The following is an 18,134-nucleotide window of genomic DNA, read 5'->3' as shown; positions in this document are numbered from 1 at the left end:
CAGCATCCAGGGACGATGGGTTCTAAGACCCTCAGTGGATGCCTGAAACTAAGGGTGACCCCAAACTCTGAATATACTATGTTTTTTCCTAAATACGCACACCTGTGATAAAGTTTAATTTCTAAATCAGGCACAGTAAGAGGTTAACGAAGTAATAATAAAGTAGAACACTTATAACAATACAGTGTAATAAAAGTTATATGAAGTGGTCTAGTCTCTCTTGTAGGGGCCCAGGGCAGGCCACTCCAAGATACACCACTTGGGCAGGAACAGTATTTTGAGGTCAAAGCAATCCACATCCAGAAGATTCAGGAAAAGCTCTTTACTCCCCCTCAACTGCCTGCCTTTATCAGGAAGAGAACTATTAACAGAGATTCTTCTTTATCTAGGATATGTATCTACATAATAGGGCAACCTTTGTTTTCTCAACATCTCCTCTCACCTTCCTGCTCCTGGTCTGTTTCCCTTTGTATCCTCAGACCCCCACCCCTATCTTTAGCTCAGATAAGCTTCCTCTTGCTTGATGGTCCTTGGAATTTCCGTGTCTATGTGGAGTCCCCATACATATGATATTAAATTTGATTTTCTCCTGTTAATCTGTCTCCTGTCAGTTTGATTCTAAGTCCAGCCAGAAGAACCCTGAAGGGCAGAGGAAGGTCTTCCCCGCCCCAACACTCGCAAAATATCTCACTGTGCTGTACTCAGCCTCCTTGTGATGATGGGACATGATACAATGTCTACATGAGGAGATGAAGTGAGGGGAACGGCACAGGCATCATGACCTAGCATCAGGCCTCTACTGCCCTTCTGAGAAGGCAGGAGGCTCACCCGCCTCCCGACCAGGCTGACACTATGGAAAGCAGAGCTGCATGGATAAGAAGGCGCTAGCGTATCCATAGAACCGAATACCAAGCAGCCTTTTAAAAAGGGAATCAGACAGCTCTCTACATGTATTGGCAAGGAAAAACTTACAAGATACAGTAAGTAAAAATAGAAAAATACAAAAGAGTGTGTTCGCTGTGCTGCTTTTAGAATAAAATAAGTTTATACAGACACATACATGTATCTGGAAGAATAGGTAAAAAATGTCTAACTGTGAGAAACGGGCGGCTGGGGGTCGGGGGCGAGAGGGAGAGCCGCTCTGCCTTGCACACCGAGCACGGCACTGTCCACCCAAATGCATCTAAGCGGGCTGCACGCAGAAACAGGAAAGACCCAAGCAAATGCACAGTGTGACCTCATCAGGTGCTCAGAAATCTAGTTCCTCTGATTTCCAACTCAATATCTGGATATTTTCTCAAACAATAAGGATACATTTTTAAAGCATTTATTCTTCAAGTACAATGAATAAATGTTAGCTGAGGCTAAAATTTAGTAGTAAGGATGATAAACACTCTATTCTCTGCCTTAATCCCCTGAAAGTGCATCTGTTACTACAGTCTTAGAGAGGAACACAGGAGAAGAATAAAAACAGTACCCGATTCCGGACCCTCCCGAAATTATTTGACTTTCCAGAAGTATTCTAAACTATCTGCCTGTCCTACTGTAATACTTTCAAAAATAATCCATTCCAGGATGATAGAAAGATTTCTATATGCATGTATTGGTAATGAAATACAGGATGGATTTGATCTATGCAAGTTCAATGGTAAATACTGGTAAAAGCCGGTGCTTGGTAAACGGGTTAATTGTGCACAGAGGACCAGGGAAAGCAGCGGCTACATACGCTGTAACTGAGCGGCTCTCAGCTGCTTCTTCAGCCTCTCCACTTCATTCTTTAAAAACCTGATGTGGCGCATCATGTTTTCTGGGGAGTCTATCTCCATGGAGATGTCTCTAGGCGACGGGGGAGCAGAGACCGGCTGGTCTAATTTCTCCTGCAGGATTCTTCCGTGAAAAGAAAAATTCCAACAATGAAAAACAGTTTGCCTTAAAAGACAAAACAACATACTAGCTGGAGGGTTTGTTTTCATAGCAAGCTCCGGCGAATCACCGGAATTACAGGGTTGTCGAACTCAGGCTCTGCCCATTTTATATCCACTTCTGGTCTCCCTTACCTAGTATCCAGGTCAAGGTCAAAGGGCAGAGCTGAAGGACCCACTCTCTTTTTTTTCTTTTACACGACCGCTGGTGATTAAGCACTAGTGAAGAAGCCTCCAGCATTTGCTACTGATTATTAGGCCTGGCATACAGTAGGCACTCAGAATTCTCTGCTGACTCAGTGCATCACGTCTGCTTGCGGGAACGGAGATACTAAAGAAATTTCACTCTCAATGCTTCCGGAACCACGCACTAGGGACCCCTTGGAAGATGACACCACACACACTCCACTTCTAAAATTCCCTCCTGAAAAACCAATCCTGAGAGTGGGGCAAAGTGGGCCGAAGGCCCTTTGCTTCTGGTCAGAGCACAGGTAAAAAGATAAAGAACAAAACCAAACCATAATCACTGGGTTAGTAATTGGTGGTCTTCTTCTCTTCTTGAGGCACAAGGAACGTGAATATTCAACAGCTTTTCACCGACCAAATGATAACTTCACAACCAAATGATAACTTCACGTTGTTTAACACAATATGTTGGTACTTACATATGTAAACCCTCCCACTGCGTTCTGCAAGGGAAGACAGACGGGCAGTGGACCTCTATGTCCTCTTTCATAAGCTGCTAGAATCTTGGTTTGGTTTGGCTTTTAACTTTTTACCTTTGAGTTTGCCCAAATGCAAATCGTGAATCACCTTCAGGCCTGCCCTTGTTGAGAAAACTGGTATGTTAAATATTGTAATGGTCCCTGCATTTATTATATTAAATACCTTTTCATTAATTCAATTTATTAGTACCACTACAATAATGAAAACATGGACGACTCAAACACGACTTGAATATTTCCCTAGAGACACAGCTCTAATTTTCACTTTTCTTAAAGCCTGTGATAGGACTACAGATGGCAAATTTAGAGATGAACTCAAAATAACTTATGGATGTTCATCCACACCAAATACTTACGGCAAAAGGGCTCTGGTTAGTAAACAGAAGATCCTAGTGAAGCAGATTAATGAACATTTTTAAAAACTCCCTTTCTATAGCCATGCAGACACATCCCACATACAGAATCCCCCTGCCATTCTTCAAGTCCTGCTCCGTCACCCCTACGTACGCAGCACTTAAAAATTAGGGCACGAAGGGGTCAAGAAATGTCTGCTGTTGAATGACATTTACATCCATGTACATACATTGAGCACAACGATTCCTAACCTTAACAATGGACAAGTATTTATAGTAAGTTTTCAAGTCAACAGATAATAATTTTCCTATTAAAAACTCAGCCTTCCTGATGAAGTACATCCTAGAGATGTGTAATAATTAACCGTGCACAGTACACATCGTAAGCACTTGAGAAAACCCGGGAAGCCAGTTCAATAAGGTAAAAAGCTGAAATTGCAACGATCGTTCCCGAACAATTTAAAGGTGAACAAATAGCACTTTGACTAATTTCTTCAGAGCCTCTGTTCCAAATGAAAGGAAACTTTACCAGGACTAGAAGACAGAAATATAAAGACGTGACCAACGTGAGAAGAGTTCAGAAGGCTTTCAATATATTTTTGGTCTGGCAAATTAAAAAGATTGCATCACCCAAGGAATTAAAACGCCCGTTTCTTATTCGTCACCCACACCCAGAGCAGCGCCCTGGGCCGTGCACATGCCCCACACTGAACAGCAAGACCAAACAAACCGCTTTTCAGCTTCAAGTTTGTCCATCCTTTTCCAGAGACGATTAACTAGCGCTTCTTGTTCTTGTTCCAAAGTATTTTCAAGGTCGATCTTCTCTCGTCTCAACTAAAGGAAGGAAAAAAGTTTCACTCAGAATAGTAAGCCATTTACACTTTGTTAATGAGATTTTTTGATTGGACCATTAGGACCCCCTTACTTAGAGAAAACTGCAAAGAAATGGCCAATTTCCTGGCACAGACACATGAAGTGCATCTAGTTCTTAAACTTTAATTGAGAAAACGGAGACAGGTTCATTCTTTGATGGTAAAGCTTAATTGCTGTCTGGCACATGAATCACACTGCTTGTTTCAGCTTTTATTCAAGGCACATGGAAAGTCTTCCTTAAAGAGGGTTCAGGGGAGCTCAGCTTACCACTCATACCAGGACTTATCCGGGTTTGTCCCCCAACTAGTGCTGCATGTAGTTCAGGGCTAAACCAGAAAGGTTATAATTTATATAAATAACTCAACACCTGAAGACAATTCTCCATACTGATTAAGGGGTGCACGATACTAGTTACCTCTGAAGAGGCAGGGAAGAGGAAGGTTTGATTTGGAGGAAAGTATGCAGTTGCAAAGGAAGCCCCAAAATGCACTCTTTCTTCTTGAAAACTCACTTAATCAATCAATACTGGGCCATATGCAAATACTGCGAACAATGCCAGCCACTGGCTAAGAGGGGTGTAGCAGGGAACCAAAAAGTCAGAATTTTCTGCCCTCGTGACACTGACATTTTATAGTGGGGTCAAGACAGTAAATGAAATAAATTTTACACTTTGGTGGAGAGTGAAAGAGATATGCAGAAAAAGAGGGCTGGCAGGAGGGACAGAAAGCGCAATGATCAATTTCACAGCAGCGTGCGGAGGGGATGTGTTATATCCTTCTTTGTACTTCTCTATGCGAGATATTAAATAATTTGTAACAGAATTTTTTTTTTTAAAGAGAGAAAGGTTATGGTACTGCTTCTATGCTGTCTAATAGCAACTCACCTTTTCAATCACTGAGTCAACAAATTATTTTTGTTTTTTGTTTTTTTTTTTTAAGATTTTATTTATTTATTCGACAGAGATAGAGACAGCCAGCAAGAGACGGAACACAAGCAGGGGGAGTGGGAGAGGAAGAAACAGGCTCATAGCGGAGGAGCCCGATGTGGGGCTCGATCCCATAACGCCGGGATCACGCCCTGAGCCGAAGGCAGACGCTTTAACCGCTGTGCCACCCAGGCGCCCCTGAGTCAACAAATTATTTTTGATTGCACAGCTACAAAGATTTCCTTAGCAGGTCACAGAGGCAAGCTCCTCACTGATCAAAGATACCTGTATAGGGGCGCCTGGGTGGCTCAGTCAGTTAAGCGGCCAGCTCTTGATTTCAGCTCAGGTCATGATCTCAGGGTCCTGGAATCGAGCCCTTCATTGGGTTCCCTGTTCAGTGGGAAGTCTGCTTGTCTCCCTCTCCATCTGCCATTCCCTCTGCTCTCTCTAAGATAAATAAATCTTAAAAAGAAAAAAAAAAGATCCCTGCATATACAGTAAGATGAGACCAGTACTATGTATAAACTGCAGTCTTTTAAAGCAACCAAAGCAGACCTTATTAACAGTGAATAAGCCAAGATCACATGGTCAAATGAAAACACAGCTTGGAAATACTTTCCCTGCACGGGGGTGGGGAGGGCGGTGGGGATTCAGAACAAGCGGGAAGCATTCTGTGCGGGGGAGCTGGGACCATGCTACCATGCAAATGCTCTTGGAATGTCAGACACTTCCTACCTGCAGCAAGGAGGAGAAACTCTGGAACAGCTCTCAGAGCTCCTGGTAAACTGTGGGATGCTCTGCGCTGACCACATGCTTAGCTTTGAAGTGCAATTCACAGCCATTTTTTTAAAGAAACAAAATTCCAAGGCATTTACCCTTTAAGGATCCTGCTCCCCTGTTTAACTAAAAGCATTATAGAGAGTACTTGGCGGGCAAGTTAAAAATTCAAGCAAGGCATCATTTCACAGTAGGCATGCCTAGTAAACTTATGCCCAATTGCTTCTGATTTTAGGGTAATCATGCATAATGCTAATCAATAACTCTGGAAAGCAAAAATCAAGACAAAGCTGTCTCTACCCATGTGTACCTTACGAGGCACGTGGCTATGAGCAGGTCCTCATCTACTGAATGAGCAGCCTGGCCTCCCTGACTTGTGCAGTGCCCTCCAGGACTAGCCACTCTGTCCTTCTCGGTCAGCCTTAGGAAGGCAGCTGTCTTCAGTCTGAGCTAGCGGAGGCCCAGATCCTTAGAGTGTGAAGCAGCAAGAGAACCATCTAAGCCCACCCTTTCATTTTAGAGCTGAGGGGACACTGGTCTGGAAGATGGTGTGACTCTGGCAAAGCGATACCACCAAGATGGGAATGCTATCACCACGGTGGCCAAAGAGCTGGGTCCCCTCCAACCAGCAAGTACACGGATCTTGCAGAAAAAGCAGGACATAGGGTAAATTATGCTGTGGTTTGTGAGCCAACAATTCTTAGGAGCAGCAGAGCAGGGGGTGGCTTGGGGAGTCTGAGACGATGCCAAACAGGTAAGAGAGCAGGAGAAATGGATTGAAAATGCACGTGAATCCCAGGTTCTTTGTGGCACCTATTGGTAGAACTACAAGCTATCAATTCACTGCCCACTTCAGTGAACCACTGCTGGACCAACGCTCTGCTAACCTATTCCTGTGAGGCCGACAGCGCAGGATCCTCAACCCAGCGGCTCAGACGTGGGGGTTTCATTCCGCAGGCTGGCAGTGCCCCAGAGTCCTTAGAAAGCGTGGAGTTCCTGTGTTATTTTTTCAGTCTTAAAAATCTCAATTTTTCTTTTTTTTAAAATTTTTTTAAAAAGATTTTTTTATTTATTTGTCAGAGAGAGCGCACAAGCAGGGAGAGCAGCAGGCAGAGAGAGAAGCAGGCTCCCCGCTGAGCAGGGAGCCTGAGCCGAAGGCAGGCACTTAACCAACTGAGCCACCCAGGCATCCCGAAAATCTCAATTTTTCTAAACATAAATAAATACTAAAAAAATTTAAAATCTCAACTTTTCTGCATCATCAAGGAGTTCTCATTGACACTAAAGGGCAAAGAAGCTGGAGGAAATGACATTATGATTATGACTATAATTCCCCCTTGAGTTCTTTAACCGAGTTGCCCCTCCATCGCTTGCCCGTCTAATTCCACAACCTCTATATTTAGAGCTAAAGCACACACACCAGCTCTGCCGACTCAAACAGAAGTATTTTCCGTGCTTACATTGTACTGATATCAGACAATCCTTGAATCTGACAGTTTATGTTGAGTTCACAGAGCAGTAAGTCAGAAATTCTTGGCAATGGAAACTTCAGCCCAGTGACACACTGCATTCATTATGCTGGTCTCTCTCTGTCATACTCTCCCCATCTCCTTCCTAATAATATCTGATAGCTCTTCTCATTCAGTGTTCGTGCAACAGGCACCCCACACACCTATCGCCAACATCAAATTCTCAGGCGAACCCAAGCCCCTTCTCCCCACCCCCGACCAAAGACCTTATTTATTTATTTGAGAGAGAGCACACACGCACACACAAGCCCGCAGGTGGAGGGGCAGAGCAGGTGAGAGGGGACAAGCAGACTCCACACTGACTGCAGAGCCCAACTTGGGGCTCAAGCTGGACAACCGAGCCCCGCAGGTGCCCTGAACCCAAGTCCCTTCTGACTGATTATTCTGCGAGCACCCAGCACCAATGGATATCACTGCTTTGTATAGTATTCACTTGAAAGACTGCTTCATAATTAAGTCAGTTCAATGGACTGCCAAATTCTTTTTTTCTTCTCTTCAGTAGCTCTCCTTCCCATTGCAAGTTAATTAATGTCAGACCAGGAGTTCTTATTATGTTCCCAAAATAAATACGGAAACTTCAGTAGATAAACTTAGTGCATAAAAATCTAGCGGGTTCATTTGACTTCACAGCCCCTCCCAGCTCTATCTTCTCAGTGGGCAGATACTGACCCATCACCAAGAAAGCCAAAGGTGGGGGGTAGCTGAGAGATGGCTCCCAGCACCACCACACTTCTTTCTCCCTGTAGCATTTTCCCATTTAAAGAGAACCGGGGGGGCACCTGGATGGCTCAGTCGTTAAGCGTCTGCCTTCAGCTCAGGGCGTGATTCCGGCGTTCTGGGATTGAGCCCTGCGTCAGACTCCTCCGCTGGGTGCCTGCTTCTCCCTCTCCCACTCCCCCTGCTTATGTTCCCCCTCTCACTGGCTATCTCTCTGTCAAATAAATAAATAAAATCTTTTTAAAAAATTAGAAAATAAATAAATAAATAATAAAAGAGAACTGGGACACTGGGCTGGAGGCAAAGGTGTGGGAAAGAAATGGTTGGCCAAAAAACCTGATGAGAACTTCAGCCTCACCACTGTGCTCAACTATAGAATTTTGGAAGGTTTTAGTGAATTTTTTCAATCTACATTGAAAAGTTTTAGTCTAATCATATGATCACTGTTTCCATGGTTGTGTGTGTGTATTTTATATATACATATATATATTTTTTTAAGACTTATTTGAGAGAGTGCCTATGAGTGGGGTGGAGAGGCAGAGGGAGAGGGAGAGAGAGAGAAAATCCTCAAGCAGACTCCCAGTTGAGTGCAGAGCCCAAAGCAGGGCTTGATCCCAGGACCCTGAGATCATGACTTGAGACGAAATTAAGGGTTGGACGCTTAACGACTGAGCCACCCAGATGCTCCGCTTCTATGGGAAAATATATTTTGAACCCCAAACCTATGGTTTAAAAAACAAATTTTGGCAGGCAGCCCCTTAAAACTAATCCAAGATAATAAAAGAGAGGGAAAAGCCCATGAAATAAGGGCTACCGTAAAAACAGAACACAGACACAAAGGTTGTTACAACACACAGTAGAGGGCACGTAGATGGTGATGATGTAAGGACAGTACCCAATGTTTAAAAAAGAAATCAGAGTCCTCTAAGACCTACATTAACCAAACTCTTAGTTGGCTAGATTTTTTTTCCTAAGAGAAAGAGATTAATCCTAAGAAAATAAGTAGGTGCTAGGGATTAACATGACAATCCCCCAAAACCTTCCAGGTTAGGTAGTATCTGAAGGCTATCAATAGTTTAGCCCAATTTCCTATCAATTTGTTATGTAACACCATTAGATGTTCAAAGTGGTTACCCTGGAGGTACAGCAGAATACCTGGGGAAGTAAAAGCACAATATTGAGAAAATGACTAAAGTACAGACAGAAAAATGAACACTTTTACAATGGTTGAATGTGTCCCCCCAAAATTCCTATGTTGAAGCCCTAACCCCCAGTGTGTTGGCATTTAGAGGTGGGGCCTTTGGGAGGTAATTAGGTTTAACTGATATCATGAGGTCGGGGGTCCCTGTGGTGACAGGATTCCTGTCCTTTCTAAGAGTCACAAGAGAGCTTGCTGCTATCTGCTCTCCCCACAGGAAGACAGGAGGAGAGGTCAGCAGTCTGCAACCTGGAGGAGAGCCCCCTCATCAGAACTCCATCACACTGCCACATGGATCTTAGAATTCCAACCTCCAGAACCATGAGAAGTGGGAAAAAATTTCTGTTTATAAGCCACTTTATGTTGTTCTAGCAGCCCAAATGGGATAAGACAGTTTTTGTTTCTACAATAAGAGTGGGGCCAGTAAAAGATCTTAAACTCATTCCAGCCTACTTTGCCAATATATCTGAATCAATCAGGGCTTTACATATCCATAGGAAAGAACAGGACTCATGGGGGAAGCGGGGGCTATGAAAATAGATCATGAGCAACGGACATGAAAAGAGCTATGTACAATGCATCGCGGTCCTTGCTCCATGGCAAAGCCTTATTCACCAATTAAAGCAACAGACACAGAGTTGTTCAAAAGTTGATGCTTCTGTAGGTGTCTGCTCAGGCAATCAGTGGAATTTTGCTCAGCCCTGACAATTCTCCTCCTAGGCTGGAAGACATCTGACCCTTGCCTTCTGGGAAAAAAAAGAAAAATTTTTAAAGAAATCAAACAGCCAATTTGTATTACAGATGAGTTAAGACAGGTGTTCACAGACCACAGAGCCCCTGAGGTACCTATCTGATTAACCAAGCTGCAGCCGGTTTCAAAATTAAAACCAAGTTCTAGGTCATCACCACTGCTCATGCAATGCTAAGCACAGAAAGAGCCAACACAAGTTTGTCAATGAAGAACAAGAGTAAAGGAGAGAAAGGATGTTCACCTTCAAGTCCAAGAAGCCAACAATTATAGGTGAAAAATTTATCTATGTACATCAGAAATATACTGAAAGAGGAAAAAAGGAAAAAGATGTAAAAAAAATTATAAAGAACTACATAGCAAGATAATTAGGGTTGCTCTCTGGGTAAAAGGAATATTGGTGATAATTTATCTTCTTGCCTTTTCCTGCCCCCACCCAATTCTTTTATCGAACATTTACTATTTTTCTAACAAAAAGTTTAAAGACATCTAATTTTAACAACTGACAATTTCCCAATACAATGTAACAGTACATCCATTAATTCAGGATGTTAATTTACACATACATAGCCAATAAACTCTCAGAGGATAAAATGTTAGCTATTTGAAATACTCTCAGAATTTTCCAGATAAACCAGAGTCAGCCTTCTTTACCATAGTTTTCGAATATTTTTTCTCAAAGATTGTGTATAAAAGTTAGACTTGTTCTTTGAAGTGAACATAACTTCAGGACAAATCAATATTCCATCAATATTAACATGCGAAAATGACATTATGTCATTAATTACCAGTTCAATAAATTTTGTTTTTGTTCAGTGATGTTGAGAAACGAAGGACTTTTATGAAAAAAGCACATGTAATTCCTCAGATTTATATAGTTTCTGGACTTAAGTTTTCATCATTGAACATTGGCATAATAGTATATAAATTTGCATAGTGGGTTCATAATTCTAGGGGACTTTTATCAAATAAGTATCATCAGTGGAATGGGGTGTACATTCTTTTGCTACATCAAGCGTGCTGTGGAGAAGTCCATGGGAAAGAAGTCCCATCAATGATATTTGTGGAGACACTACCACGTCAGCGGCTACCACCAGTCCATTATCCAAAATGAGCTTCTTTAAGAAATAACATTAGGGAAACTTCTCTTGATAGGCTTTCTCCAAAATGGAAGTTTCTGTGATAAATCATTATCACATCCATCCCACTTCCTTACACAAAGATGTTGGATTTACTTAGCCATTCATTCATTAGCCATGCATGTTTAGCTAAGGAGAATGCCCTTTCTTATGCCATCAACTAAATTATTGTTCTGGCCACAAAGAAACAGATTTCATGCATTTCAAAATCACAAGCAACCCAAAGTCTGAGCACAGTATCTCTGGATTTTAGTTCCCCTACTGTAGCATACCAGTGGCCTTCAATTTAACAGGCAAAATCTTTACCTCCAGGGCATGACCAGAAACACACCCTGCTGGGTTGTGATGAGGTGTCTCTTTCTTGACACAGGAAACATATTTTGAATTTTTTTCCCTGCCGTTATGTAACATCATCTGCCCCGACTGGTCCACGTGACAAGTGTTATCTGATGCTTCAAAATAAAGTCTGACTAGATGGAACACGGGGAGTTTCTCTACTTCACTGAAAGGAGATCTAGCGAAGGAATTCTGAGGGATTTTTCCCCCACATCCTGTAGAGAGACTGACTTACCTGCGTCCCTGACAGAGCTCAGAGTATACCTTCCCAGCTCTGGAGTGCGGACCTCTCAGCAGGCTTCATGACACCCGACAGCTTAGGGATTACGAAACCAATCGGCTGAAAAGAGCCTGCTCAAGCTTCCTTTGAGTGTGAGGATAGCCCCCAGCTTGCCCACTTCCAAGGCACAAAATCCCGCGCCTGTTCCAGCTATGCTCTGAGGCTTTTCCCTACCTTTCCCAAATAAGCAGTTGGTAAGATGCTTGTACCCAAGCTTCTCAAGCAACCCAAACATCCTCAAGATTTGCTACAATCAAATTGCCACGGAGCAGACTTCAGGAATTACTGTGATTAGCATGTCTGGCTGGGCCCCGATGCAGCTTGCGTACATGTCATAGGTTAGGGTGTTTTACTTTTAAAAAAATTAAAAGCAGGCAGCAAATTATAGTACCCTACTGTTTAAAAAAAGAAGAAGAAAGAGGAAAAGGGGGAAAATAAAAAGTATGAATAGCAGTTGTTTGGGGGGGTGGATTGTAGACTAGGTAATTTTTTTTCATTTCTATACTTCTCTGTCTCTGTTTTACAAGTTTTCTTGATACAGCAATGGATCACTTTTATAATACAAACATTTAATTAAAAACTCCCAAGATTTCCATAATTTGAGATTAGCATTTGAAATCAAATTTCAAAGCATGCAGTGGTCACTAAATTTTATCTCCTTAATGAAAGTGAACCCTCCAGTCACATGGTTGTTCTTTGGGGCAAATGATACACGGAAGCCAGCAGGGACCCCCAGAGCCACTGTGGCAGGGTCCTCACTGACAGACCCTGCAAGGGCAGCAGGCAGCATGGAACTGTAACAAAACTCAGTAGAGCCACACTCCCTGTGAACTTTAAAAATACATTGTTCCATAGCAATTAAAAAGATCAACCAAAGATGCAAAACTGGTTTGTATTCTGAACGAATTACCGTGTTCACAAGTAAGGTAGAAAGGCCATCTTGTATCCTGAACTACGAACAACTGTTCTGAAAGCTGGAAACCTAAAACCTTTTCTTCTTAATAGCATTTAAAATATACTAAATGTTTCCTTGTTTCAAGTACTAAAAAAACAAAAAAACAAAATTAAATCTTGTCCTAAGGCTTGAAGGACATGACTCTAAACCCCAACCCTGTGATTTGCTACAGTCACAGAGGGTGAGAGACACCGGGGTAAGTGGGTGTCACCTCTGCAATGCTCCTGAAGCTGGGGTCTTGTCAGGCCTCTGCAGTCACCTGACGTGGCAAGGTGGCCGAAAGTAAGCACCCAGCACTGATTAGCACAGAGGCCTACATTAGGCGAGACAAGCTTACGCCTTCAAAGTCACCATAAAGACACACCACCGCCACCCTTCTCTCTCCTTGCCCAGGAACAGAGGAGGGGTTCAACTTCACATCTTCTTCACCAGCTTTATTCCATTTCTAGCATCTCTGTTCCATGCGGGGCCTGCACCCACTTTTTACTGCATGTCCTCGCTCCCGTTCGTCTCCTCCCATCCCTGCTCCACTGCAACAAGGCTGGACTTAGATCTATCCAATCATGTGAGTCAATTAACAATTAAACCAGGGGCCAAGGAGCTTCAAGGCATCTCCCGTGGGGTGGGGTGGAGGGGCTGCTGCAGGGGTGTCACTGCTCCCCTACACCACAGCCATGCACACAGCGTCCCTCCTCACTGTCCACAGATCCACTGGCCTTCCCGGACCAGGAGACCAGGCTCCATGAGGCCAGGCACCTAACATCACCTTTCTTAGCAGTTTGTGCAGACAGCAGGCACCTGAACTGAATGAATGCAGGCTCTGTGCCATACGAATGTGCTAACTGTGGCATGGGCACAACAGAAAGCCAAAGGGGCTGGGTCACAGAGGACATGTGAGCACATACTAATTAATTCATCAGTTGAAGAGACCAGGTCAAGGAAGGTGGTGAGACATTTGAGGCTCAGATAATATGCATGCTCATTTTCCTGGAAAACAGGTAGGACAAAGTCCCATAGAAATTAGATGGAAACTTTCATTATTAACAGAAGCAGCTACAATTTTTGGAGAGCTTACTAGATGTGAGTCACCGGGACTTGGTGGTAAGGTCAACATTGTGCCTTTCCTCCTTTAACTTATTAGAAAATTTATAGGGAAGAAACACTTGGTTTAATAGTTTGCTAATTGCCGTTTGTGTAGCAAGTGTTAGGGGAGCAGTACGATCGTTATGTAAATACTTGACAGCACACAGCCCTGCCTGCCTGGAGAAACGGATCCATGCCGATCGGGGCAGGGGAGCACGGCGCACAGCACAGCATGGTTTTCCAACTGCAGGTCGTGCACCGTTACTAGATTGTGAAATGAGTCCGTTGTGACCTACATTTTGCTAAAAATGAAACCGAATTCAATAGAAAAATCAGTGCAAAGCGCAAGACACGCTGTTTTAGGAAACTTGTCCCCGTCACATGTACGGTTACAAACACATCGGTGTCCTGGGTTGCCATGTTAACTTCTCCCTTGTCCACACTGGAACAATTCTGAGAGGAGGATGAAAGACCTCGGCTATGCATGAAGTGTGAGGAGAGGCAGGATGCAAGAGTAATCCTCTCAACAAAGCTACAAATGAGGTATTCAGGTCTGTTTCACAAAAGAGCTCAAATTGTTTGCCTGATGTCATATGGGTTATTCAGACGGAAGGAAGACCTGAACCCAAGGAAGGGTTTTCCCATGCTACGTAGGCTAAGATACTGTCATTTGTAAATGGATGCTAATGAATGAAACTCTGAATCCAATTCTGAATCCAACTTTAGACAAGGGTGTCTCTGCTTCTGGGAGCTGGGGTTATCTCAGATAAAAGAAGACACCCCAAATTCCAGAAATAACAGAGAAGACCACACTCGCTGGGCCAGCTAGAGAACAGAGGAAGGGCATCTGGTATGTGGCAGGTGACCCTGTTCGTGATGCGAGTGTTAGCTGAATTATGGCACTGATTCCCCATTAATCCATTCCACTTTTTCCTGCTGTACTTCCTAACGATGGCTAAGTGCCTAGTCCACCTGCTCACGGCCACTGTCTCCTCCTTTCCCAGTTTTCTAGCCAAGTGCACAGAGGGCCTTCCACAGCTGCTGACTTGAAACTTCACTTAATAAATAAGCTAGTTCTGCCTGCCTTTTAATGCTAGTTATCCTTCTCCAGAGAAGTAAGAAAAATCCTTCCTGGTTGGGAGAAAACATTCAAGGTCAAGATTTCTTGACACTAAGAGACTATTCCAAGTTCTAAATGTTCTTACTGTCATGTAAGAAAATGTGAATACCAAATAAGAGACTAACAATGACCATGTCTGAACAAAAATTTTCAAGTAAGGGTTTTGCAGGCAGTGACCACCAGTTAAAAAAAAAAAAAAAACCCCGTAACAACACTAAAGTTATGCTGACTAGACTAATCCTAGTCTACAGTGAGGGCCTCCTGGCATCTGAGCTGCAAATGATATATCCAATAAGGGGATTTTATCTAGAATATATAAGGAACTCTTATGATTCAATAATAAAATGATCTGGAATAGACTTTTTATTTTTTTTTTAAGATTTTTTATTTATTTATTTGACAGCCAGCGAGAGAGGGAACACAAGCAGGGAGAGTGGGAGAGCAAGAAGCGGGCTCCCAGCGCAGGAGCCCGATGTGGGACTCGATCCGGGAACACCGGGATCACGCCCTGAGCCGAAGGCAGACACTTAACGACTGCGCCACCCAGGCGCCCCTAGAATAGACTTTTTAAAAAAGATATAAAAATGCCAAGTAGCACCTAAAAGATTCTCAAAATCATTTAGCCATCGGGGAAATACAAAACCACAATGAGATATCACTTCACATTTACCAAGATGGCTTTAATCAATATGGTACATCCACTTTGAAAAACAGTCTAGGGGCACCTGGGTGGCTCGGTCAGTTGAGCGTCTGACTCATGGTTTCGGCTCGGGTCATGGTCTTAGGGTTTTGGGATTGAGACCTACAGTGACTCAGCACGGAGTCTGCTTCTCTCCCTGTCCTCTGCCCCTCCCCTCCCAGCTCACACAATATCACTCTTTAAATAAATAAATAAATAAATAAATAAATAAATAAATAAATAAATAAATAAATAAATAAATAAAGTCTTTAAAGAAAGAAAAACAAGATAAACAGTCTAGCAATCTCCCCCAAAAGGTAAACATGGAGTTACCATGTAATCCAGCAAATGCACTCCTAGATATATGTCTAAGAAAAATGAAAACATATATCCACATGAAAAATTGTACATGAGGGGGACCTGTGTGGCTCAATTGGTTTCGGATACGGTCATAACCTCGGGGTCGTGAGATCAAGCCCCATAGTCGGCTCTGCACTCAGTGAGGAGTCTGCTCGAGATTCTCTCCTTCTCTGTCCCTCTCCCCACCCCCTGCCCCACCCTACTCCCCACCTCCGGCTCGCTCAAGTGCACTCTCTAAATAAATAAATAAAAAAAATCTTTTTAAAAAATTGTACACGAATATTCACAATAACCAAAAGGTTGAAACAACTCAAATGTCCACCAAATGATGAATGGATACACAAAATATGATATATCCATGCAGTGAAACATTATTCGGTTGGGAAAAGGAGTCAAGTACCGTTATATGCTACAACATGGATAAAAACCTCATACTAAGTGAAAGAAGCCATTCACAAAAGAGGACATACTATATAATCCCATTTTTATGAAGAATCCAGAATGGGCAAATGCAGAAAGGAAGTAGAGTGGTGGCCGCTTTAGGGGAATGGGAAATGCAGAGTGACAGCTGAAGGGTACAGGGTTTCTTTTTGAGGGGATGAAAATGCTCTAAAATTGATCGTGGTTAAGGTGACACAACTCTGAATAGACTAAGAACCAATAAATTGCACATTTTAAGTGGAAGATTTTTATGGTATGTGAATTTCTCTCAGTAAAGCTGCTACCACCGCCACCAGAAAAAAACAGTGACCTAGGGTATCAAGCAGAGGAACCAGAGAGTGCCCAGGCCCTGAACACTAACTACACTGTACCACCTTCCGAAACACAAATGACTACTTTCCAGTTACCTGGCCAAATCTACACATAAACTCTTCCAACAAAGCAGTGGTAGACCATAAGACACATGGGGTAACTGCCTTCAAGTAGCTTACAGTTTAAAAAATAGGCTTATTGTCAGAGAGATGAGCAAAGGCATGTACTCCATACAAATCATTAGAATGCACAATGTAGTACATGCCTTTGCTCTTGATAATGACCTAGAGTACAGGGTATCTTCTGCAGTGCGACTGTGACCTAGGGTGTATCACATGGAGGATAATCACAAGCGAGGATCAGCTCACATTCATGGAAGCACAGAAGAGATTTATTTCTACTGGAGGAAAAAAAAAACATTCCCCCAAAGGACTGACTAAAATTATTTATAGCTAAACAAAATACAGAATAAGATTCCCAACATTTAATTATCCTGGACATAACCACAACAAAGGGGGGGGGTTCATGATGATGTTAAATTTTTCCATCTTAATTAAAATGGGAACTTGAGATCCCAGATCTGAGGTTTATTTCCGGGATAGGGCTTTGCGGTGCATACAGTCCATTGTGGAACCCAATTTCTTTATTATTGAGGTCTGAAATAACCCTGAAAAGTGCACTGTGTCATTGACTTGGTGAGAATATATGCCTTAGACATCAGATAAAAGGGTTTCAGTTACTAAAGTCCCCAAAGAGTCTTAAGACGGTGCAGCAATCCATTCTTCCTCCCCCATGGACTCTAAGTTCAGATGGTCCTCTCTCGGACGCCAGGCCACTACCTCCACCTTGTGGCCACATCTAAACCCTGAGGGTCACAGCCCCAGTCCCAAAGTCTCCTGAGGAGCTCCTGAACAAATGCAAGAGAGGAGCTGTTTCAATTCCGGACAGCCACCACCATGAAGGCCATGCCCAAGTGAAGTTCTCACAACACCCACCTCTGTGAGAACTTCACTTGGTCACTTGGTTAGCTCTTGATTAGGAAGTACCAGTGACGCGTACTGGGCGCGTCAGGGACTTAAGCAAGAACCTTCAAAGCGTTAACTTGAACGGAACTGGGTTATTACCTATCTTAGGAATTAAACAGGTGAACTTTGGAATAAAAGTTTTTAAACTGTGTGTGGTAGGCATTTTCTAAATTTAGATATTGCATCTGAATTCCGAAGACAAATAGTTAAGTCTAGATTACTCTGAATATGTATAAAATAACCAACCTTTGAAAACGGACCTTTTTTTCTTTTACCTGGACGGGATAGAGAAATGTTTCAGGACCATTATTCATAGTCTTAGAAAATTCAGTGACATTCCTCCCTTTGATATAGGGAGATTCAAGAATAACACGGAAAACACAAGTCAGGTAGATTAAAGCCAACCGTGACTTCCTCTCAAAGCTGACATTCCTGTCACCATTTCATTTCAGGGATAATAACGAAACTACAGCAACCCTGGGGGTGATTTCAGAACGAGTCAGCATGAACTGAGACGCACAAAAAGACCCTAAAGTTGGGATAAATCAGACAACTTTGCATGAACGGCTTAGCCAAACCATCGAATTGGCAATCAGGGTTGAAATTACAAAGAGCTTCATCAATACACTGAATTTTA

At 42.8% G+C, this 18,134-nt stretch overlaps 1 protein-coding gene across 1 annotated transcript in view; it reads right to left on the bottom strand.

Annotated features, from left to right (window-relative positions):
- Window positions 1-18,134, bottom strand: part of CCDC6 (coiled-coil domain containing 6) — a 109,047-nt gene that overhangs the window by 21,697 nt on the left and 69,216 nt on the right. Inside the window, exons 4-5 of the mRNA XM_045783597.2 lie at window positions 3,731-3,834; window positions 1,727-1,887 (exon numbers count right to left, since the gene is read on the bottom strand). Of these exons, the coding sequence (XP_045639553.2) occupies window positions 1,727-1,887; window positions 3,731-3,834 (265 nt within the window). The remainder of the gene's footprint in view (window positions 1-1,726; window positions 1,888-3,730; window positions 3,835-18,134) is intronic.

This window comes from Ursus americanus, chromosome 6 (genome assembly GCF_024610735.1).
Source record: "Ursus americanus isolate L20-20 chromosome 6, mUrsAme1.1.p, whole genome shotgun sequence".
Taxonomy (NCBI): Eukaryota; Metazoa; Chordata; class Mammalia; order Carnivora; family Ursidae; genus Ursus; species Ursus americanus.
The sequence above is the reverse complement of the archived record's forward strand: the minus strand, read 5'-3'. Positions and strand labels throughout refer to the sequence as shown.